Source organism: Syngnathus leptorhynchus, chromosome 4, assembly GCF_054491065.1.
Source record: "Syngnathus leptorhynchus isolate UIUO chromosome 4, UIUO_Slep, whole genome shotgun sequence".
NCBI lineage: Eukaryota > Metazoa > Chordata > Actinopteri > Syngnathiformes > Syngnathidae > Syngnathus > Syngnathus leptorhynchus.
In genome coordinates, this window is record NC_141198.1 from 13,510,139 (window position 1) to 13,534,266 (window position 24,128).

Consider the following 24,128-nt stretch of genomic DNA (forward strand, 5'->3'; position numbering starts at 1 on the left):
AACCTGAATGACTTTGGGGTAGTTAAGGTCGCAATGTTTATGTTGAAATAATTCGAGCTGTGTCATCTTAGTTTTGTTTACTTTAGATTTTTGCACATCTACTTATAGGAATGAAATACCGCTGATCTTTGAATATTAATCTTTGAAAAATGCCATTCACTATCACAGTCCAGGTATGACCAAAAGCTGTATGACACTTACAGCGGTGAGATGGATGACTCCTTGAGATGTCACGGGGCATCCCATGAAGCCGACAAACTGCAGCTCTGGGCAATGCTCGGCAACCGCTCGCATCGATTGGTCAGTGACCTGCAGAAGACAAGAGGAGATGAAATTTAGTTGACTCAAGTTACTACAATTTGTTTTGTTACGAACTGGCGCGGCGGTGAAACACAAATGAGCGTTACAGCGGGAAGGGTACAATCATCTTGTAAACAAGTATTGTGGAGAAATTCTACAAGCAAGTGGGTGCAAACAGCTGTTGTCAAATTCATGACTAAATGTCAGCTCCATCTGCGCTGCATTCTGGATTGTTTTATGCTTGATGAGCAGCTGAAGTGAGGAGAAGGAGGAGGAAAGAGGCTAATAGGCAAAACGGGACTTGTCTGCCAAGCGGCATCGACTTATGATGGATGGACCACTCCCCTTCATTCACCCGGCCGTCCACGAGCAGCCTCGGAATGGATCGGCTGGGATCAATGGGGAAGCGAAACATTTCCACCATCTTATATTGCGCTCATCAATACAGGTATTGATACTGTAGCAACGTTCACTCTCAGAAACACCCGAGAAAGATGTGGGAGATTGTCCTCTCCGTGCTTCTCAAAGTCTTCTCATCAATCACCACAAGCAAATAAGATGAGAAGAAATGAGAGCGGATCGACTTTTTAGGCTGATTAATTGACGACGGAACACTGAAGGACTTTAGATGGCAAAAAAAATTTTTTAATCACGTCTAGGTAAATGTGAAACACTTATTTTTTGGAGGTCCCCAAGAAACTCTATAACAGCTTAGTGCACTCAAATATGAATCCTAAACGCCGCTTGTGTTTGTTTGGGCAGTTTACATGATGAGATAAATATACTTTTCATTCGAAACAATAAAACTATTAACTGAAATAAAACATCCTTTCCATTTAGACAAACTGAAATAAATACTTGAATAAAACAAAACATGACCCCCTCATCAATCTAAAATAAAACAAATAAAATAAACCACACAATTAAATCTTGCAAATTCAAACACTTTGGCTCCAGGACTCACAACAACAAAGACAGAGTCCATTTCTCTTTAGCCGAAGCCACATGCCGCACGGCTTATGTGGGTGAAAACACCTCCTGGAGCACCACTCAAGCTTTACGGGGAATTTCTCAAGCTTAACGGTAAGGAGCCAACTTGGTTGAAAAGGTTTGAAATGGCTCATAATAGAATGTGACCGCAAGGTCTAGCAGACTAGATGTAACACCGCACCACCAATTACATTATGTCCAAAAGAATTTAGTTCTCATTTGCTACTCCACAAAATAAACCTCCTCCTCATGCATGACTATTTTCTTCTATCAATTGGAGAGATGTTGAAATATGCTTTGAGTTTGTGTTTTATGCCAAAGGTATTTTGCTTTTTTAGTACAGTGGAACCTCTTGAGTATAGTCGATAGTGCTGGCCAGGTTGCAACTTGAAATAAGTTGATCCAAGGTCGACCTTGAGTGTTGTCAGCCTTCATAAAAGCTTTAGAAGCAGGACAAGCGACATGTGGTGTCTTAATTAACTTAAAATCAAATAATACTTTGATGGAATCTGAATTTGGCAACCTGCCCTGAGGCCTTGTGTAAGTGAGATGTTTCGTGACTCATGCACTGAAATTGGGAAATTTGTTTGAATTCAGAAGTGCATTGTTTTCCAAATTTGATTTATAAGACTTCAAGGGTGTTCAATTTCCACTATAGAAATGTGTAACTCAGCTCAATTCTTACTTCTTTTTCTTTTTAAATAGACTTTGTGGTAATGTTGAACACAAATTGTCTTGCAGACTAACTAGCAATTATAATTTCAATTAAAAAAAAAGACTTTCTCTGAGTGTGCTCAAAGAAAATTAACCATTTTTAACCATTCACCAAATTGATCATTTCATCTAAGATAAAACGGTTGAGTGAACTCCACAGATTCATAAACAAAGTGGCGGCAAAGTTGTGAGGATGGACTACGACATTTCTTCCAGTGCTTACATCACGTGGCTAAATAAATCAACCCCCAGAGGAGAACGCTTCATCCCGGACGGCGGTGTTCGTAACAGTTGACTGTACTTGACAACCTTGTACTGATGAAATCGATAAGCTGGAGCCACTTAAAAATTCTCCACCTCAGATTTGGACCCGCCGATCTGGCTCTCGCTCCAGTCAGAAGTGATTATCTGAAGGGGAGTCGGTGCTCCTAACTGGAAAACCTGATGCATACGGAATATGATCTTGCAGGGCAAGGTAGAAACAAGTGTGTGGATGCAACTCAAAAACAGAAAGAAAAAAAAATAACTAAAGCTGAGCTTCACAAGCATGAACAAAAAAAAACTAGCAGCAATGAAAAAGTCAAGCGCTTAAATAAAAAAATGCAGACTCTCAACTCCAAGGCTGTATCTGTGTAGCGAGTCTCATTTGACCAAAGAAAGAACATTACACCGCTACAATTATTTTCAGCAGGCGAGAAAGAACGGGGGGGAAAAATAAAGAGTAGCGCACAACAGGTCAGGTGGGCATGTACCGTATTAGATGAAGACTTGTACCCGTGTGGATCCATCAATGTGGATTCCTTAGTAAAATTCAGAATCTAAAAAAAAAACAAAAAAACAAACGTACTCCTCTTCAGCCATGAAAGGACTTTGATTTAAAAACATAAATATAGCGATGGCAACGATGTTTCGAAGCCTTGTGGCCCACCAAGAGAGGCCTTGAAACCTTTCAGCCTTCCACTATCTGATTTAATACTCTCCTAGTGAAGCAAGAAAATCAGACTGCAATTGCACAACGCTGCAATCATAAAGATGGCTTTTGTGTGGGTCTTGTTGCAAGGTAATTGTTGAGAGTGCTGTGGTTGCCCAAAAAAAAAAAACACAAAAAAAACAGGTAATGTTGCGTGTGAGTGTGTTTCATCTTACAGCATGTTCTTGCCTACGCTAATGCTGGGGAAGCACCCAGGGGCCACATCTACTCCGATATGGACATCGATATGGTCCATCATACGACTCATTTGACTCCATCAGACCAGAGTGGTGTTTGTCTTTTTTTTTTTTTTGTCCAATGCGGCATTATTTCCTGCCTGATGCAGCTCTCATTTAGCACTGAGCTGTTCTGGACCAATAAAAACAAACCAGCACATCAGTGATTAAGAACACCAGCATGTAGAGTAGAGCCTTAAAACAATGTCAAATATTATACGAATTAAAAAGTCATACTTTCCATTTATCAAGCTTGTCTACATTGCCAAGAAAACTCACAGTGTTGCGCTATTAAAAGTGTTTCCTGCATGTGTTTCGACCTCCCAAATTACCATTCAGAGATTTTGGGACAAAAGAAAGCATCATTAGAAAGACATATTTTTGGCAAGTCATGTGAATTACACAAAATGCTTTAAGGAATAAAATTTTGCCATTTGGAATGACTCCATTTTAGGACTGACAAAAGTTAAGCATTTATAAATGCTTGAAAGTCAGTTTGCTTCGGGAGACGGTTGGACTTTGAATTTTTTATTAGGTGTCCTTTTATCATAATAAAAAAAATGGCCAGTACGTGTTTTAAGGAACATATAACTGACACTGGGCCGAAAATCCCAATACCATAATTTGGCAAATTACATTATTTTCCAAAACATCAGTACGATTGATCATCCCACACATTATTATTTTTACAATTTTTTGCACGCTCTGACAATGCAATGTTATTGGTTGAAAATGGCTTATGAATAATGTTTTGATTTTATTGTAGTTCTTCTATCAGCAAAGTCTTGAGATTCCAGGGGTCCACTGCATAGTTAATATTCCTTGGCATGTATTTACCCAAGATTTAAAGATTAAAATTGGGGGAAAAAAAACAATGTCTAGACTCACCCAGTAATGCAAGCTAGCGTTCTAAAAACAATTAAATAAGAGTAACGGTTGGACAAACAATATCTTAATCTTTAAGTGACATGACTGAGGTTAGATAAATAAAAGCTTCCAAACACTGTGAAAAAAAAAAAAACATTTATACTATCTGTATTTCAATGGCGATGTGCCTTTTGCACAACTTTTGATCTGTGTGGTTCTATTGTTGCTCCCTTAAGAACAATTCCACACAAAAAAAAAATCTTCAGAGCAGTCTCAATCCAAAAACCCCTCGAGATAAAAATTCTGCAACTCAATCAGAGGCCACTGAATATAATGACGTCTTGATGAAAGCACTTTGTTACGAAAGCGCTCTTGTACAATTTTACACATTTCCAATATGATGCAAAAACATGGACACCGCATGCATGCCCGCGAGGTGCAAATTGGAGTGGGGTGATTTTCATCAAAGTTGGGTTCTTTTCCAAGATAATCATTTCCCCCCACAAATACTCTCATGGGTGTGATCCTGCAGTGGTCTCATCACGGCCTTGGAGAGGAAACACACTTAAAGACCCATGCTTGAGCTCTCTCACACACACACACACACACACACACACACACACACACACACACACACACACCACACACATAGACAAAACATTGTCTACTTTTACAGGCCTGTGTTGGGCTGTATAGATTTGAAGGAGTGGTGATCTTGCAAAAAATCTAAATGCATACTTATTATGTTCTGTAATATCCGCTGCCTGGAGACAAAGGCAACACGGAAAGTCGTTACGTTTTACTACAGCGAGGGAGAGTCTCTTTACTGTGCTTCCTCTGTGCTGATGAGCTGTTGTGCACTAAGTACAAGGTTTGCCCGGGTATCGATCAGAGAAGCGAGTCTCTGAAGATGAGAAGGTCTAACACACACAAATACACACATGCACACCCACGCACACACACACAGCTTGTATACGTATCACTGAGTCGGGACAGATTACAGAGGCAAGCGAGATAAACAAGAAGAAATTTTCAATCTTTTCCGATTACTATTATGAAGCTTGTGATCTTGCGGTGTATTTGTTTAGCGGCTTTAGCCCGGCAAATCCCGTCTGGATCCGGACGTGACAGACAGGGCAGTAGGACGGGCGGCCAAAACGAGTCGTGTGCACAGAGGCAGGCGCGTGAATATGAAAGCGGTCTGATTTTATTAAAGGCCTGATGGGATGGAGAAGGCGGAGGCGGGGGATGAGAGCTCTGAATCACCACTTTCTAATCAATCAATCTAATTAAGCAAGCTTTATGAACGCGGCGGCAAGCCGAGAAAGGATCTGCCGACACACAGATTAATAATGATTACTGAATAGCCAGCAACACATTCTATTAAGCATCCATCTTCATGCCTGTCTGAATGTATTGCAGAGGAACTCAACTCAGAGCCGTTTGCGGGGCATTGGCAGAATTAGTCTTCAATGAAAATAATGTTTGTATTATTGCCGGGAGTTTTTTTTTTTTCTTTTTTTGTTTCTTTTTAAGTCGAGCATAATGTTAGGAGCTAACACTTGTTACTGCACTGTGCATTGAATACAGTGGTCTTATTTTTTTTGTCAGGACGAAAGTAAACCCGCGGCTACAGCTCTCCTTGCCCATTCGTAAGGGCATTATATTGCATTAATGGCTGTTTTTTTGTAAGTATTTGAAGCTCACTAGTAACTCAAAATTTCATAACACAAAAAGCAAATAAATTAAGTGAGCAGTGGGGAACGCTCATAAATCAAGGTAGCACTTAAATAAATTCGGCTACATCAAGATTGTAGAATCAGGTTTTCCGCGATCGACACCAACACGCTGGATCAACTGTGAGCAAAGTCCCCTTCGAGGATACTAACAGTAACGAGCCCACATTGCCTATGACAATATTTTTTGTTTGTTTTATATCATATCTAAACACTCCTTTGCCAATATACTGGATCAGGCGCATCAATAAACGTAATCCTTTACAGTACTAATGACCAGCAATAAACTCCGCTTTCATGACTCTGACAATTGACGTCAATTTTTACTGACACTCTTTGGTGGAGATTTATGTTAATTTATCCACCAGATGCTTTTACTCGTGATGCAGGTGAGCTAGGTCACACTATCGATTTTGTTCTTCCCATTTAGAGTTTATGACAAAGGGTTGACAAGATATAAAAATAAAACTCAAGTGAGGCCCGGCAGTTGTGAATTACAGCCTCTAATATGAACATAAAAAAAAAATAACTGGAGGCCACTTTCAAAAGGTTTTGGAAATATCGTATGTATTTGCAGAACGTATGTTCATTATTTTGGGTTACCTGAATTGCTGAAATTTAGCATTAGTGTGCTTTGAGTGTGCAATATATTTTCCATTAATCTATAAACACCAGCATGGTGAATACCAGCTACAATTCAAACACAGAAGTAACCTCGGTGAAGAACTGCCGCAGTCCCGTCCCCACTGAGCATCCGACCTACCACTGCACAGCACTCCAACTCACAGCATGACAAAAAAAAAGCCCATAAACTTTGTAGAAAAGCACTATGTATGCTTTTCAAAAATCGAAGGAACGACTGTGAAAGATGACCGTGTTTGAAAAATGAAACTCCCAGGATCAATAGATCTACTTTCCTCCTGCTGTGACCATGCCAGACCCATTTTGGATTGAAGGGATAAAAGATCCATAAAAAGATTACAATATCATTTCAGATATCTTCCAAAGGGTTTCTGGTCCAACTTGGTACAAAAGATACCCCGGCGGAACAATGACGCTTTTTCAAGGGAAATCTATGCGTCGTTTCCACATGCACGTCAATGCCACGTTCCCCACGCACTTGTCAAGCATCTCGTCTCGTTTCATCGACGTCGTCTGCCTTGATGACGCCGGGACGACTCGAATCTGCACGGGTGATCGCCTGACTGATTGATCGCCTCGCTCGTCTGCATGCGCCGCTCTCAACTGAAAATTACCTGTCATTTATTCAATCGCTAAAGCTCTCGCTTTCCTCAAGAGTTTCACGCACTTGTGTAAACGTGCTATTATGGGATGCAGGTGCTCTGGCTTCTGGAGGACCTATGAAATATCAGCTTGGAAAGATGAAGAGGTTTTGTTCACAAGCAGTCCCCCCCCCCCCCCCCCCAAAAGATCAATATGAGTGAAATCAGAAGCAACTGTGAGCGGGGGGGGGGGGGTCAAAAGAGCAGCTTTGCTTCTCTAAATGTAAAGCCGTTACTGTACATCAGCTTGTAAAAAGTCTCAGATAGCTCTCTCGAGGCTTTAGTTCCTGATGTGTTCTTTTTGCAATTCAACAGTTCTTTGTTGCGCATCAGACATAAAATGTGAAGGCACCACAGAGGGCGTCCAGTGACACTTCTTTTCCCTTTAAATGTAAAGTGATCGCCGTCATTGCGGTCAGCGTCAGTGATGGATTTTCAAATCCCACCAGTGTGTTGGTTTCCTACACGCATATTCACGACGGGGCCTCCCTTGAACGTCAACCTCCTATATTATTTATACGGCTCGCTGATTTTAATACATAGTCAAAAATAAGAGCGTAATCAAAAGTGCACATTACTACGAAGGCTCTTCTCTTGAAGAAGTTGGTAAGGTTTTCTAGGGCAGAAAATTGGCAAACGCCAAAAGCCACGGTTGTAAATGTAATGTAAATGTAAATGGTTGGTTGGTTCACATCAAAGGTTGCTTCAAAACATACTCAAAGCTTTTCAGGGTTAGTCAGCAAAAACAATATTTACAGTTCACATGAAAACATCTTCCAAATGACAATGTATTATAAATCATGTCATAACTGTTAAAGCGATAAAATGTGTGTCCCTAACCGTAAAATTAATGGGATCCTAATAAAATGTTTTTCTGCACACAAAAATTCTTAATTTAAAAAAAAATTATGACTAATATTATTTATCTTGAAAGTATATCAGAGTGCTTTTCCAAACCTCTTGTGAGCCCATATAAAAACATATTTCAAAAACCAGCCTATACTGTACACTTCTTATCCTCTTTTAGAAAAGTCAAAGAGGTGAACCATACCAAGTCCATCTTACCATCAGGTTGTGTTTGCAAGAACAAAAATATGTCATCTATATGCACATTCTGGTTCTTTTACAATTACATGTGACATATCATCCGGTCTACCAAAGTTTAATCGAGTGCAGGCTTCTAACTGGCACTGGAGCAGATTTTTTTTTTTTTAACTCATCATTTGCAGCACTCGGGGCCGGGCCATATTTGTTAGCACAATAGGGTGTTGATATGTAAAGACAATAGCAGAATAGTGTGGAATCTATCACAAGTGCCAAAAGCATGAACACACACACTCAGTCGTTGCCTAATTTCATAGCACTATACAAAAGTATTTCAGACCATTGAGATTGATTTTCTACCAACTTGCTGTGGGCACAAGGCAATGCCCCATTTGCAATCAACCTGATTGTCCCTACACAAAATGGATGTAGAGTTGAATGGAGGTGTTCTCAAAAGAAAAAGCCAGTACTTGGCCACAAGGTCGATCTATTTTGCAATAGACTAAGACCACCTTGCTGAACTGAAAAAAGGCCCTCTGACAAACTTCAGTCTGCACAACGGTGAACCTCTTAACCCTTCACTGTTCCCATGGTAACAGGTCCGGTCCAATCTATCAATGTGTGCCCGAAATTGACTTAACATTTAAGCTTTACTTAGAGATCAGTTTTATGTCCCCAGCTAATGATGACAAATGGGACTTAAAGAAGTCAAGTGGATCATGTGTCTGGACCAGAGAAACCTGCTCATTGATGGGAGGCATTAAAGTGAGGGTCCATATTGGTTTGTTACGGCAAACCATGAACTCTTCTTCTGACAGACAATATTAAATATATGGAACAACAGCTTCTATAAGTAGGTAACCAATAGGTAACCAAACGGTAACTCATTGGTTGCAGCACACATTACTTGGTCAACCGGACTTCAACAAATGAGGTACACTGTAAGCAGTTCAAAATGGGGAGCCATATCAATTCAGTTCAGAAATTAAATGTTTGGTGTGTTCCTTGAATATGTTTATGTAAGTCTCATAAAGTGGGAAAAAGAGATTATTTAATTTGCTGGCATTTCCCCAAGTAGTTTTTAAAGATAAAATACCACACTCTCTATTTTAAAAAGGCAACTTGACGCAGACTGACATTAAAAGGTTATAAAAGCAAATTGCTGCCTTGTTGAGTTGCAGCAACATCTGGCTTTTGTTGTTTACAGATGATGCTCTCGATCTCGGATGTGCACAACTTTTGTATGTCAGGTGTTAATAGCAATCCTTATGGATCCAATAAAAAAAAAGTGCTTGATTGTTTTTGGTAGCAATAGTTTTCAACTTGTTCTTCTCTGCCAGCATGGACTTTTATCAAATCTCTCGTGGGCTTCTCTGAATCATTCTCCAGTCAGTAGCAAAAGTACAGTTTCAGTTTTCGAGGGTATTCTGGTACAATCTTTTTACGCAGCAGAAACACATCCGTCATTCTCTCCACTTTTCCGGTGTCATGGGCCAGGAAGACCCGAGGCTGGCCTGAGGGTACTGGCCTCCTCTGCCCTTTTGGCCTCCAGGCATGTAGCCTCTGCCTGCGAGGGATTTATGATTAGAGCTTGAGGAACGTTATGGAGACAGCTGACATCCTAAATACTCATGAGGCGCGCACACCTCAGTATTCGGGGAGTTCTGTAATGCAGATGATGGCCGGGCAGGTGACAGTGCCCCGGGCAGGGAAATTAGAAGGCTGTTACATGTTACGGGTATGTGCAGAGCTCATTCAGGGGGGCATTATTCATATGGATGGTGAGAGTAGTGACAGGGACAGATATTTGCTGTCAGAGGGCTGGAGCGGAGCTTCAAGTAAAGTGCTAGCAATGAGCGGCAATGCTTATTCCATACATCAACTTCTGTGGTCCCCCGCAATGTAAGGAAATCACATTGTCCTGCAGCGATTCAGTCACAGTTCTGAAAAAGGCTTTTAAAGGGAGCAGGAAAGGACAAGCGGAACATTCTTGACATAGAATACAATAACTCCCATACATACTCAGTCACACATACTGAGGGAGAAGAAGCCAATATCTCCGGGAAGTAAAGTTTAAAAAAAAACAAAAAAAAACAGGGGTGGGTATTGGACAAAATTTGACACTGGGGGAAATGAACATTTAATAATTGTTATTTAATCAATGTATAAAAAAGTCTCTTAATATGCTGAAATCCATTTTGCAGGCCAGTATCATGCTGAGCTAAAGAATGAACTAGTGCATACTTTACCACATCTTTAAGATTTAACAATCAGATCCAAATAAGCAACTATTAATCAAATTCATTATCAAACCCACGAAGAAAAAAACCCCATCAGGTAGACAATGAACCAAACAAAAGCAATTGTTTAAAAGAGCGAAAGACTTCCAAAGTTGAAAAACAATACCAAATCAATTTTCATGATTAAAAACATGCTGGGGCTTCTTGTGAGAGGTCTACAGCACACTCACTTTATTTTGTGTAGCTGTAAACAAGAGGACCATTATCTTTCCCATTACAGTTCAGCTTGACAATTAATGACCAGGGGACCCAACTCATTAACAAGCTAATAGCTAAATGTAATGTGCGTGCGTGCGTGCGATATGTGTGTCACGATAGATCGGTATCAAGAGCTAAAAGGTGAAGAGTTCTGCTTCCATCATAGCTCTAATTAACTGAACTCCTATCACAGATAGCTAAAGTGTCACTATTACACTTTTATTCACTGCCACATTAGCCACACACAGACTAATTGTACACGGGCCAGGTCAGATTTAGCATGGTGTTGATAAGAATAATAAAATACGAGGGAGCCTGAAAAGCTTCCCCATAGAAAATTGACCTTTTGTGCCATGTGATGTTAGCAATAGGGCTCGATGATTAAGTCCACGGGCCTTCAGTAAAAGGTTGTTAGAGAATCATTGCTCCCCAGGGTGCAATGGGACTCGCAAAGACAGAGGGAATGATCGAGAGAAATCAAAGGGAAGCAAACAAATCTCGGGAAAGACAGAGGATGTAAACGGAAATGACAAAAACGGCACAGACGTGGCAGCGAGGAGCTACAAATTGTTCTCATTGTAGAAAATGACAGCCTTTGGTCGTAAGCGTCTAAACACACAGAAGACAAGTGTGTCACAACATGAGCTGTACAGCATTGCCATGTGACTGTTAAAAGCTGTAGAAAAATGTCTTTACATGTTCAGAACACAGCATGAAAATATCGCCATGTCCCCCGTGATTTTTGGTTCGAAAATCCAAGTAATAAATGGCAACGTGTCAATGAACGGGAACAGCAATTTGTTTAAGAATAATGACAAAGATTAAAAACAATGAGAATGTTGTGGGAAGAAACAGACAAACTACTTCTGTTGTGCTGTTGACATAAGCATCTGTGATTGTTTATTGAGGTCGTTGTGAAATTTAGCAACATGTCGAAGGACATATGAAGCGGAGCCATAAAAGGTTGTTTTTAATTTATAAGTCATTTAGGGTGTTGAATAGTTCTTTCTTTGTCCATTCATAGTCACAAAGAGCTGCTCATCTATCATCTCAACCAAACCTCATCAATCTTTCTAAAACATCATCCATCTCATCTTCCCCGAGCATACATCATAAAATGTCATAAGATTCTTTTAACGATAAAAGAGGCCGGCGCGGCAGATGCTGCGAGCGAGAATTTAAGCGCAAACAATCAAACGCGACAACATTTCTCTGTCACGCAAACCGCACAACAATCTCAGAACTTGGTACTTGGCAGCTGAGTTCTCTCTGAGAAAGTGTTTCCTCGATCCAAGCAGATGTCAGTTGGCTAATTTTAAACATGTTTGGTATTCTAGACAGACAGATCTCTTTTTGTTATGTGTGGTCAGACTTTGATCATGACGATTTGGATCGTTTGAGCGGTTGGAATTCCCCGACTTAAAAAAAAAAATGCAGTTTAAAGATTTTATATTTTTAGATGGATTTACTGATTAATGGTGTCCAAGTGACGAACTGAATGAGTAACTCTAGCAATGAAGAACCAATGTTTGAAAGAACTATTTTTGTTTCCTGTCCTTTGATCATTGAAGTCGAACATTAACAATGGACTTTAACAATGGTTTTATCCCTAACACGATTTCTTAAACATAAGTCAAAGTTATTTTTGGTCATTTTGAGTATGTCTATTTTGATCTTATCAATGGGAAAATTAATTAAGTGCCATTATGAAAAATGGTGGTGTGGATTTCAAGGGTGATTTAGTGTAGTGTTAGTCTAATCAGTTCTGGACTGGTCATATGACAATCAGATGACTTTCGAGTACATCAGACACGTTTGCTCTGGCATGACCTCATTTCTCAAACTCTGGGGATTTTTTTTTTTCCCAGTGGCCCTGTCCGAATTTGCTGAATAACTTGTGTTGTTACCAGTTTCTATTCCAGCTATCTGAGTCTTTTTTTTTGATGGTCAGCAACAGTTTAAAATGGGCCTGATAAACATCAGCATCAGCAAGAAGACCATACATTCACCCAGAATACAACACGACAACATCGCAACGGGGTATGAACATCAAAAATGAATGAGTGTCGAAGGTGCACAAGGAAACACTGGCTTCTTTGGCGTTCCCTTGTGAACAGGCATGCAAATGATAAAAGAAAGCAGAGGGGAGTATAACATAGTGATGCGTTTATAGGGGCATTAGAGGGGAGCATAAAAATGTGATATTACGGCCAGCCTGCTGCGGAGTCAGCGTGGCAGGGGTTGACACGGAGATATGCTAGCTTAAGCAATCTTTGCGATGAGGCCCAGTCAGGAGAGAATGTACAGTTCCAGAACAGGATGCACAGTATCTCATTCACAATCACTTGTTCAAATTTAAGGAGTAGCATAAAAATAAAAATAAAGAACCATGTTCAGGTTGGAGATATTGCGAGCAGAATACTATACATTCAGGTTTTAGACAAAATGCATTATGGAGTATTTGAAGGTTGTGATGTAGAGCTAGATTAAGACCGGGCGAAAGAAAGCGCATCCGATGAGTCAGTACTAAAAATTGATGAGGCCGTTTGCTTACTGAGCCCTATTCAATGTTTAGGCACAACAGCATGGAGGTGGGGCAAGAGGCAGGATGGGGGAGCCAGGGACCCGGAGGGTACGGCATCCGATGTCAGGATGGACACAGATCATGAGATGAAGCAAAAAGATTTACATACATTATTAACACGCAATCCTGGTTGATCAGGGTATCAACACGCTGACACAAGCGGAAGCTGCAGGGGTTCTCCGCTGGTTAGATTTAATGTCGTGGGGTTAAGACTTTGATACGGCGCTACCGTACAACTGTGAACATCAAATCATTCTCATCCGTAGAAACACACTCGGCGCACAAATGGCAGAGGATAAAATCTTTGCTTTTGTCTTACAAGAAACAGGAAGCCAAACGTGACAATCCAACTTAAACGGACTTCTCACACATCAAACGAAGCACTCCCTCTGAGAGCTTCCGAGCCGGAGCGGGCTGGATATTGCCGGAGCGGGCTGGATATTGCCCTACGGTGAAAACAGGCATTGGGGAATTGAACAGGCGAATCTGCGCACTCAGTGGTGTTGGAGTCGGAAGGGGTCAGCTTCGTCCAATGACCGCCAATTCAGAATGCCATAACTGTCCGGAGGCATTATCAACATGAGAGTCGGTAGCTCTAACAACGTGAGAGTTTAGTACTCCCCATTGAAAATATTTATCCAATACCCATTATGAAAAAGCTCCAGCGAGATTATTTCAAATTAGCATGCAAGCTTGACAGTGCCTCGTTGTCACGGTGTGGAAAAGCCGAGTGACAATCCAAAGGGATGGACCGTATTTCAGATTTCAAAATGGTTAATTTTTTTTGTGATTTTGATACCTCGTTGTATAAAAAAAATGTTAACCATTCAAATTCCGTCAGAATTGAATCTTTGTCCTTCCTTTTACTGTCCTATGTCAACCCCAAATTCATTGAGACATGGGCATCTTGGGGGCTCCTAATCACCATGGCAACAGGAGCGAATCTAACAGCGCTTCTGTCCCTATTGAGGTGATGAGTGGAGTGAAGAGTGACGAGCGGAGAAAATATGAATTATCAATGTGCCGTGAGCGAATGGAAAATTATTTTTTCATGGTGATTGTCTGATATCTGATTCAGGATTGTAATATTGAATTATTAATCCCTTCAACGGGATGAATATTTGATGTGAGCAATAAAAAAGAACAAGAGTTTAGGGTAATTTTGAGGGATGTGGAGGAAGGTCAGTGTTCAGTCACAAGACAAAAGTCATTTGAAGTGCAGATAATTCAACTGACAATATGAAAACAAAGCGAACGATTAACAGATATTCCATTTGGGGAATATAAACAGCTTTGTCTTTAAGGCTGAGCGATTTTTAAGTTTTATTTAAATTAGAAACAATAACCTTGAAGTAGACCAGTAGGCATTACTGTTTAGTATTTATTTTAACAAATAAGTACAGATGGGGCTCTGTAACAAAAACACCTTAGTGGCAACATCAAATGCAGAAGCGCAAAGCCTTGCAAAGGATTTTTTTTTTTTGTTCGAGTCACAAGAAAGCAACAGCAGCTCTTTTGTGACAAAGCCACTTGAAGTGCTCAAGTTGATCAAGTAGGACCGAAATAGGTAACAACAATGTGTGCGGAGGCGTCGAGTTTGTGAAGGATAGCGCTGATAAGCACTAACAAGGTCATTCTTTTCATAACAGACTAATGAGAGAGTAATATATGGCTGAAATTAAGACCTACACTGACAAAATAGAATGAAGGCTTCTTTAAAAATGTCGACATAATTGTCAATATTTTTAGAAAACTGGGAAAAATATTTATTTAGAACACATTGGTATTTATTTTTTATTGGGTCTATTTTTTTTATTTTACTGACTTGTTCAACCGTCTGGTTGATGTTTTTTGTATCGTATAAAAAAGGTGTTTGCTAAAAATTGTTTTTTTACTTGTCTTACATGACAAGCCGCAGCAAAAACAAATATTTGGCCGAATAAAATGTAATAAAAAGTAGGCTGTTTAAAACGATTAAATTTCACCATACAAATAAAGAACAAGGTTGTCCTGCTCATTTCACCTTGTCGAAAAAACGAAATGTAGGACATTACAGTGCTCCCTCCAGCTACAGGTTACCCAAAAATAACATTTAAAAAAAAATAGTTCCTTTAAAAAGCACCCTAAGCCTATTGAGACATACAGGGAGATGGACTCAACTTAAATTATCTCCCATCCCATGTTGCTATATCTAATCTATAATTATCCAACAGCAGAGATGTTAGACAACCAACACACAACAGAAAGTGAGCTTTTCTTTAACACATCAATAAGCTAAAGTGCATTTGCAGTGGAAGAGCAAAGGGGTCGTAAGAAGAGGGGGAAATATGAAGGAAAGAAAGACAGGCACAAGAAAAGTCTAAACACGGAGAAATTACCATGTAAGAGTAATCAGTGGCTAAAAGCTTCCCCCCGGTGACTCTAAGTGCTTTTGGGAAAGGCCAGAATTGTAGGAATAAAAGGATGTGAAAAATGCGTGTGGTAACATTGGGTTCGTACCGGAAACTGTGGAGGCAGAACCACACTGATGAAGAGGGGGAGGCGAAAAGGTAAAAATGAGCGAGTGATTGAAGAAACTCATAGGAGGGGGAATTCAGAGAACTCCAGCAGGGGCTTTCTGTCCATTTCGACGTCGTCCTGTCCTATTAGTGCTTCACTTCCGGCTGTCCAAACACCACTGAAGCCTAATAAAGCCTGAACTCAGTCACACACACTTGATGGTTGAAAATGGGTGGAAAAGGGGTATTTCCTCTGGGCTTTTAACAATGACCTCCAAACACCACCGCTTCACTCTGCCAGCAAGCCGGAAACTTTAATGGAGACCATTTGGATTTTTTTTTTTTTTCGTTTTTGAACGATTTGGTGAACGGGCTATTTGGCGGCGGGACCTCATTTTTTCCACCTATTTTGAGGGGATCGGGCAAGCGCAACGTGAACCTGGACGTGTGTGTATGTGAATGCATGTTGTGGGAGGCGGGTTGCTGTGCCGGTGCAGTCTAGCGTCGGAAGAATTTTAGCATAAAGATTGAAATGCGGTTGAGCGAGTACTTCTGCTGGAATGCCGGTAGCCAAAACGTCACTTTAAAACACACGGGAAAAGGTGGCGTTGTTTGATGGAGCATGAAACAATTAGGTATCATCCAAAAAAAATAACTCATGCGATGCTTCAGACCGAAAAACGTCAAAAACCAGAACACTTTGGCAGACAAAACGTACAAAAAAAATAATAATAGAGAGCTGTGTAGTGAAGGGCTCTGACAGTTACTACCTCAAGTAAACCCTCAACTTTCAACAGTGAGTTGAAAATTGGGCATTTCTAGAAGTAACCTGAACTTTGGCCTTCAGAATATCTTTGGTCAAACTGGCTTCCAAAAGACGTTTACTTTGACCGCAGACAAATACAGCAACCCCCAAGGGTAGTTAAATGACGGAGAAATGGTAGAGTACTGAGACTGGGGTGCAAATGGAAGACTACAGGAACGTTTGTGAGAGTCATTCTCAACTGTTACAAAACCTCGTCTGAACTATGTTTTTCAGTTCAAGACTGTCTTGACTTGTCACTATGATGGCAGGAATAGCACCAGTGGAAAAAGACAAAAGTGCTTCAAGTAAAGGAAAGCAAAACAGTAAAAGCCATGTCGGGTAAAAGTTACGCTGATATCAATTTCTATCGGAAAATGTATTTGAAATAAATATCTTGACGGTGTTTCACAAACTTTGCACCTGCAGATTAACACGAACCAAAAAGGCACAGAGTGGAATGTTAATTCAAACCAAATTATATTCAAGGAAAGGATACGAAATGGGAATGAGCCTTTATTCCCTATGCACATCTTCCTTTCCGAATCAATTATCCAAAAGTGGCTGGAGAGGCACTCGAATGGTATAGGCAGAAAGGAGCATATACCGTAGCTGCAGCTCAAGCAATAAAATCAAACTTGTCATCAGTTTTAGTGAAGTAATGATTAGTGACGATTGATTGAAGCCAAAAGAGATGAGGACACGAAGAACATGCGATGAGCAAATCTAAATCAAAGGTCTAATTCTATGAAGAATACGACTAAAACGGGAAAATTGCCTTTGCCATCTACAATAAGATCACCTAAAAACTCTGCAGAAGAGACCACTGGGGCTGCTGAAACCCCAAATGATGAAAGATGAAGTTATCAAAAAAGGTCAGAGGGGTGATGTGAGAAATGATGTCAAACTATAAATACAGAAAGCTCACAGTCATAGCGCAGACACCGAAAATACAGCCGGTGCCACCGAGACCAGAAAGAGTCTAATTGAGCCTTAAGGGTCTGTGGCATGTGGGGATGTGCTAACGTTAGCAAAGGTGTGGGCGCTCATTTAGAAATGGAAATTTGGTTCGAATTATGTCAGCAAACCTGAGCCAAAAAACCAATAGAGGAAGTCAATATTTAAAATTGGTTCACGTGTGTATAAAAACAAGCATGTGAGCATATTAAATTTGTGGTCAGTCATTTCCAGAAAACAGGAAAGGGGGCGGGGGGGGGAGTTAATGAGACAGCCCTGCTAGGGCAAAGATGACGAAACTTCATTTAGCAGTCTGTCAAGGTCTGTATCCATGAAGGAAACCTAATTTTTCCTTTCAAAAAATAATAGCTGCTTACGAAATGTCACTGGGCTTGTTCACTGAGTGGTTCTTTATTCTCACCAGCCATCCATGAAAAAGAATCTGGTATGCTAAACTCACCTCCTTTCAGCCATGCGTATTTTTTTTGGGGGGGGCTTTTATTTTAAAGAAGGTTCAATTAACATAGTAAATTGACGATACGTGAAAACAAGACATGCTGTACATAAAGAGCAAGGCGCAAACTACATCCACTTCTTTAAGTACTTGCACAATACATAAACGGGTCCATTATACAATAATCCCCCAAACACATCAAACCTAGTTCATAAAATCAAGATGGTACTTAAAGACTTAGAGTCAGTCGTTCCTCTCAGGTCTGGTTGCTAAACTTTATTTCACTCAGTCGACAAGTCCAAGGATTCCACGAACATAATCTGTCACTGAAGGGGAAAATAACCCGCAAAAATCAACAATCCAATATTTACCACTGCACTATAGAAGCAACGTTTTCTATATTACTGTAATAAATATTGTGGAAGACTGAGTTGTTTTTCCCCAAGGCGCAAACACACACAAAATGCAGAATACAAGGTTTTATGATTAATGTGTCTCCCCTCTAACTCTAAACACTGAGTCGTGTCATGATCACAAACATTTATTAAAAAATAATAATAAAATGGGAGTCACGGCTTCACCCTTGGTTGTTTGGAGCCTTATGATACAGGTTTAATTCATTCAAATTATCTTCCCTCATTGAAATAAATGGGAATTCCATTAATCGGTTGCGGCCTCCCAAAATCATTTCTGCCGTAAATCAAATGTCCAGAAAGAGATTTGCCGACAATATTGAGTATTTATTGTTATTTCCTTTAAAACGTTAATCGCGTTTCCTAGTTTGATGTGAGGCCAGGCTGTTTTTTGCCAAGCGGCACAGTGTTGCTCTCGAAAACTCATAGACTTGATGCCACGGGCTGAATTGCTGTAACAGTATCGATTAATGGCAGCAGGTGAGGTCTGCTCACACACACACACAGAAGCAATGACGACACTGTCTGCATTTCACATGAAGTCTTGTGAAAAATGCAGTCATGAGGGGGGGAGATTCAAAATATGATAAACAAAAATATTCTGATGCTTCCTTACAGACTTCTCCAAATTTAAAGAATACATTTACACAGCAAAGTGAGAAGGAAAAATAAAATTGTATTGTATCAGATTGTGTAAATGTAAACTCTGCACGAGTTTAACGCTAACTGTGGCTAGCTCGCCAAAATCCATTCCTTTCAACGAGACACGTAACAAATGGAGAGAATATTGCAAAGAATTATTCAATATGACAATTAGTTTTGTTTTATGCTTCCACCGTACTGACAGAAAAATGAACGGCCACCTTGACGAAGACAACACAAACACACAGTTACATTAGAAACCATTACACATCCGAAGATTGTCGCATCGTTAAATGCCAGAGAAGCAATTGTTGACAGGGGCAACAGACTGCGGAGCGATTAGTGTTTGAACAAAAGCCAAACAATTCATGACAAGGTTTTATTAGGAATTAGACTCCAGCGGGTAGATCCGAGAAAATTACAGGCAAGATCCACAAGGGGAAAAAAAAATGCCTAAATAATTTTGCCATTTCTAGCGGGCTCGTAAATCAAATGAGAATGAAACAAAGTAAAAGCACATTGCAGATGAATCGCAGGCTTTTAGTGCAGTCTCCTGTTGTAATTCTTACACCAAATGTGTCCATTATTCCGCCCAGGTGGCGTGACTCAACTGGCACCCTCGCCCATTCATCTAATTTAATTTTTGAACCCATCAAGCGGTGAAAACGCCTTTGTGTTTTCACAAAGTGGCTCCAGTGGATTAGCGGCATCGACTGCAAGACAGAGCCACCTGGGCTTCCGTACAGGGTGCCAGGAGAAACGAGTGATCCAGAGAGAGGATGACAGACAAAAGTGAGCACGCCAGATGCAGGTGTTGCTCCCACACAACGGAGGAATGCATGACTAAATTATTCAGGGGGGAGGTCAATACTTCTCGGACCTCCAGGTTGGAATCGCTGGACCGGCAGCCATCTTTGGAAAAATACATTGAATGGAAAAAGTGAAAAGAAACAACCTGGGCCATATACTCAACTCTCTGCAAGTTTTTTTATTGTCAATACTTTTCAAGAAAAATGTTCCCTCACATATAGAACTGTCATTAGGGCTGCTATCAAAAATGGTATCTTGGATTTAAGAGGCGGGGCCTGGACTGGTGAATGATGTGGGTGCCGGCAATACGTTTTTATGTTTGGCTGGATGAATTGGCTAACCCATTAGCCAGTATTTATGTTTATCTGTTTTGTTTTTGCATTATACTAGCAGTGTTGGAATTTAGTTTTCCGTATTCTTTGACAACTGAAACATGCATTTCCTCCAGGTTGTCCGTCTTCCTCCCACAGTCACGTATATCATCGGAACGAGCACAAACCAGTACAGTTTAAAAATATTAACTAGTGACCGTAACATTTCACAGCCTGAGTCTAATCTATATCATTGAAGTCACACAGCCTCCTCCCGACCCCACAGGATCCTCGTGTTCAGAGTTTAATTTCATTTTTACTGCGTGGCTCGCCACAGACCGGGGTCCCACAGTATTAATGAACTTAGCCAATATAAACGCAATCATGCCTGAGGAGTAATTACAAATCTAATTGAGCATCTAAACAGAATATTAAATTCCCGTTAAGCCGTGCCTCTAATTTGGAAGACCCTTAAAAAGTCCAATCTTTGCCTGTAAAAAAAGAAACGCTATATCACCAGGCGGGCGCTTTGAAAGAGCTTGAGGCTGGCTGAGCGGGGGATTTTCCTCTTTCATCCCAGAACTTGCACGACTACACAGCTTCAATGAGCTCAAAACGGAGAGACAGACAAGCCGAGTAGTAGCCAAATATGCAGAAGTTGCACACAGAAAAAAAAAACACGAATATATAAAATGTATGTTTAAAGTAAGGTAAACACTGCGGTGCTACAGCAATGCCCCAACCAATAAATCATATCCTCCAGACATAAGGGAATATATGTCTGTCTGCTACTGAGATCCCAGAAATGTACGGGAAATGATTTGGCCCAGCCTCATTTTTGTATCCCTGCATATCAGTGTTACTATAAAGAAACCGTTCTACAAGTGTCTCCAAGATGGAAAATAAAATAAAATAAAAAAGAAATGTTGCACATACATATTTGAGAAAAATGGCAAAGTTGACATACTATTCTCCGCAAGCTAAATTAGCAATGAGCATCCAAAGAGTTGATGTACAAATTGACATGGAGTAACTAAAGATAATAAAAGGTAGTGATGAGGCTTGATAACTTAATAGCTTAAGACACCAAACTAGAAATGCTCAGAGGTAGAGGTTCCACAACTAAAAAGTAATGAAAGTAGAGTCCAAGTTGATTAATCAGCGACATCTTTGAGATTTTTTTGACACATTTCTGGTCAAATATTTCCACATTCTTGTAACACAGTGCCATACTGACACAAGTATTGCGACGCAGTGTCGTAAAACAACAAGTGTCAAGATGTTGCTTTGTGAGTATGCTTGGTATCATTTACAATATCAATAAAGACTTCTTCTCTGGTCAGCATTACGCTGCTCAGTGAGATATCGGCATGGGAACAAGAGTTTGATATAAAATACTTAAAAATCACAATCATTTTACAATTTGCCCATTGTGAATCAAGACGTTTGAGCAAAATGCTTAGTTCCAGTACATTACCGCTCTTGTCTAAAACCATCATATAATTCAAAATCAGCTCTCTTTTAAACTCTCAGCAGTTATCAGGCCTCTCTCAAAACATCAAGTCTTCCTTGCTTGCCAGCAGACCAAAGTCATCATTTCAACAAACCACAAGAGCCAGCTTTGTCATTTGAAATAAAAAAAAACATGTTGTTTAAGGGTGGTGCCTTAGGTGACTAGCTGCTGATGCTGCTTTCTTCTTTTACGGTGATTTGATGTTGGGGCCAATGGTGGTGATGGTTTAAAGGCTCAGTCATAACAATATTGTGGAAAGGATTACCGCTTTAAAAAGGAGAGTGATGTGTTTTAAATCATAAGTCCGCGCCAAGAACAGGTCAAGTTTGTTGATGCTTAGCTATGTCACACTGGCCACGACCGATGTGGAGGTAACTCGCTGGAGGCTTCGAGTTCGCGCCAAATGGCACCGTGGCCAAAAACAATCAGCTTGCCTGCCTGGCTGCCGCTTTGCCAGCTTGTGTTATTAAAAGCGAGAAAGAAAAAGAAAACTTTGTCCTGAATCAGTTTCTTTGAACAGAATCCACTGTAGAATGAACAAAGAGGAAAATCTTCATTAAAAGTTTCCATGAAGCAAAAAGTTGCATTTTGAAAGGCAAGCGGCGGGCTAAACAAACTCGTTTGTCCTCGAAGGCGCAGAGGTCAGTAGTGCGATGAAAGAGATTTCAAAGTGGTTTGAGTGCCGCAGTGCCTTCTGTCTCAACCGAGGCAGTCGCGACTTGGAGAGGAAAAGCTTGGCTCCATGTCTCAGGGCAAAAGAGAGAAAAGAAAAGGAACGGAGAGCAAAGTGGCGCTGAGGAGCGCGACACACAGCGTCAGGCCTTGGGAGAGGCCTGGGGCAAGGTTAGCCTGCCACTTGGTCCCTCTCCCCACCCCTCAGAACTTACTAAGGATATGTTTAGATGTGAACAATGCTGCTTTGGGTTTTGAAAAGTTTCACTTATAAACCACAATGTTAAAAGATCAGCGGTCAGATACTTGAATAAAATCACACTGTAAGACACATCCCAGGTCAAAAATGGATTTTCCTCAATCAAGTTTCACGTATGACGTATTTTATACGTCGCACCACTGACACGAAAATCGTCATCTCGTCGTAAACAAACAAATTCATGAAAGCTAAAATTCAACAAACTGAAACTACACTTTACATTCCCCAAACTGAGCAAAAGAATGTCTTTGGTTCCAATCTTTGTCAATTAATTGGCGATTCTAAATGTTTCTGAGTTACCCGCATGGCGATTCGCTGAAATAAGCAAGATTTGTCAATTAGTTGGCGATTTAAAATGTTTCTGAGTTACCCGCGTGGCGATTCGCTGAAAGAAGCAAGATCCAAAAGTCATCTGGGAGTTGTAGTCCCTTTACCGCACGTCGCCTCATCATGACATCAATAAAAATGACGCCGGGATGACAACACTCCTCTGCGACGTACTTGCGTATTGGCTATGGCTTGGCTGGCTCTTCCATTTCTTTCCCAAAAGAAAGCATTGCTTGCATCCAACAAAGCATACATTAATGCATCCCAGCGCCTCACAATACATCGTCTGGCCTTTAGCCATTGTCAGCAAAGGCAATGTGAAAACATAATGATGATAAATAATAAAGAAGGAACATAAAGAGTCGGTGCAGATGCCAGACCCTGCGGGGCTGCGGAGTGACACTAAGTAGGTTGCCTGTCTATGCAGAGCCTCACTGGCCTGAGGGGAAGTACTGATTTACCGCCTCTTGCTAAGAACAAATAAATCAAGCATCACGCTGAGCCAGACACAGACCTCAAGAGATGCCTCAATACCACTGTTTATCGATTCTCGCCTGTTTGTTTGCGCGTGTGTGTGTGCGGGCATATATACGTGTGAGGAAATGAACCCGAATGGCGCGTTATTTATTTTGCTGTTTATTCATCTGTTGGCAAGAGGTGCTTTATCTACCCTAGTGTTGGAGAAAGTTAATGTGCTTACTTTTAAAGAGCCACTTAGGTAAGGTTGGAGGGCACACGAGTGAGGTAGAAAGAGGAAAAGAGGAGGAGGACTGCTTGGCTGACGAGAAGGGTATTGAATTTCAATTAGTGCACACCTCCATTTACATACGGCCTACATGGCGATGCTTGGCTAAGCTATTTAGGGCTCCAGTTCAAACAACTGCTCTGAACCATACACGCTAAGTTAAAAGGGCAAATGACAATTATTTGGTGTCTGTTCATTATTCCGGCCACTCTTTTTAAAATAGGCTACAAATATACAGACAGTACAAGACAGTGAGTTAGCCCAACTGATTTGCAAATTAGGGTGTAAATGGCACACACAAGTCATGGCCTTTTAATATGCTAACCTCCCGGGTCACTCTAGGTAAAATCCCAAAAAGCCGAAAGTACATACACGCGTACAAAATATCAATATTGGGATATTAAATCTTGTCCATAATGTACAACGCAAGTACATGCGTGGCACATCTAATTCTATAAAGATCAGAAAACCAAATGTCTGTCACACAAACTATTGAACACTGA

At 40.6% G+C, this 24,128-nt stretch overlaps 1 protein-coding gene across 2 annotated transcripts in view; it reads right to left on the bottom strand.

Annotated features, from left to right (window-relative positions):
* The window catches only part of fbxl17 (F-box and leucine-rich repeat protein 17), a 146,330-nt gene that overhangs the window by 97,508 nt on the left and 24,694 nt on the right, over positions 1 to 24,128 (bottom strand). For both annotated transcript variants that reach the window (XR_015065871.1, XM_085910009.1), the window contains exon 7: positions 202 to 309. Coding sequence is in view for 1 of the 2 variants with exons in the window: in XM_085910009.1 (XP_085766135.1) it covers positions 202 to 309 (108 nt within the window). In the remaining variant the exon portion in view is untranslated. The remainder of the gene's footprint in view (positions 1 to 201; positions 310 to 24,128) is intronic.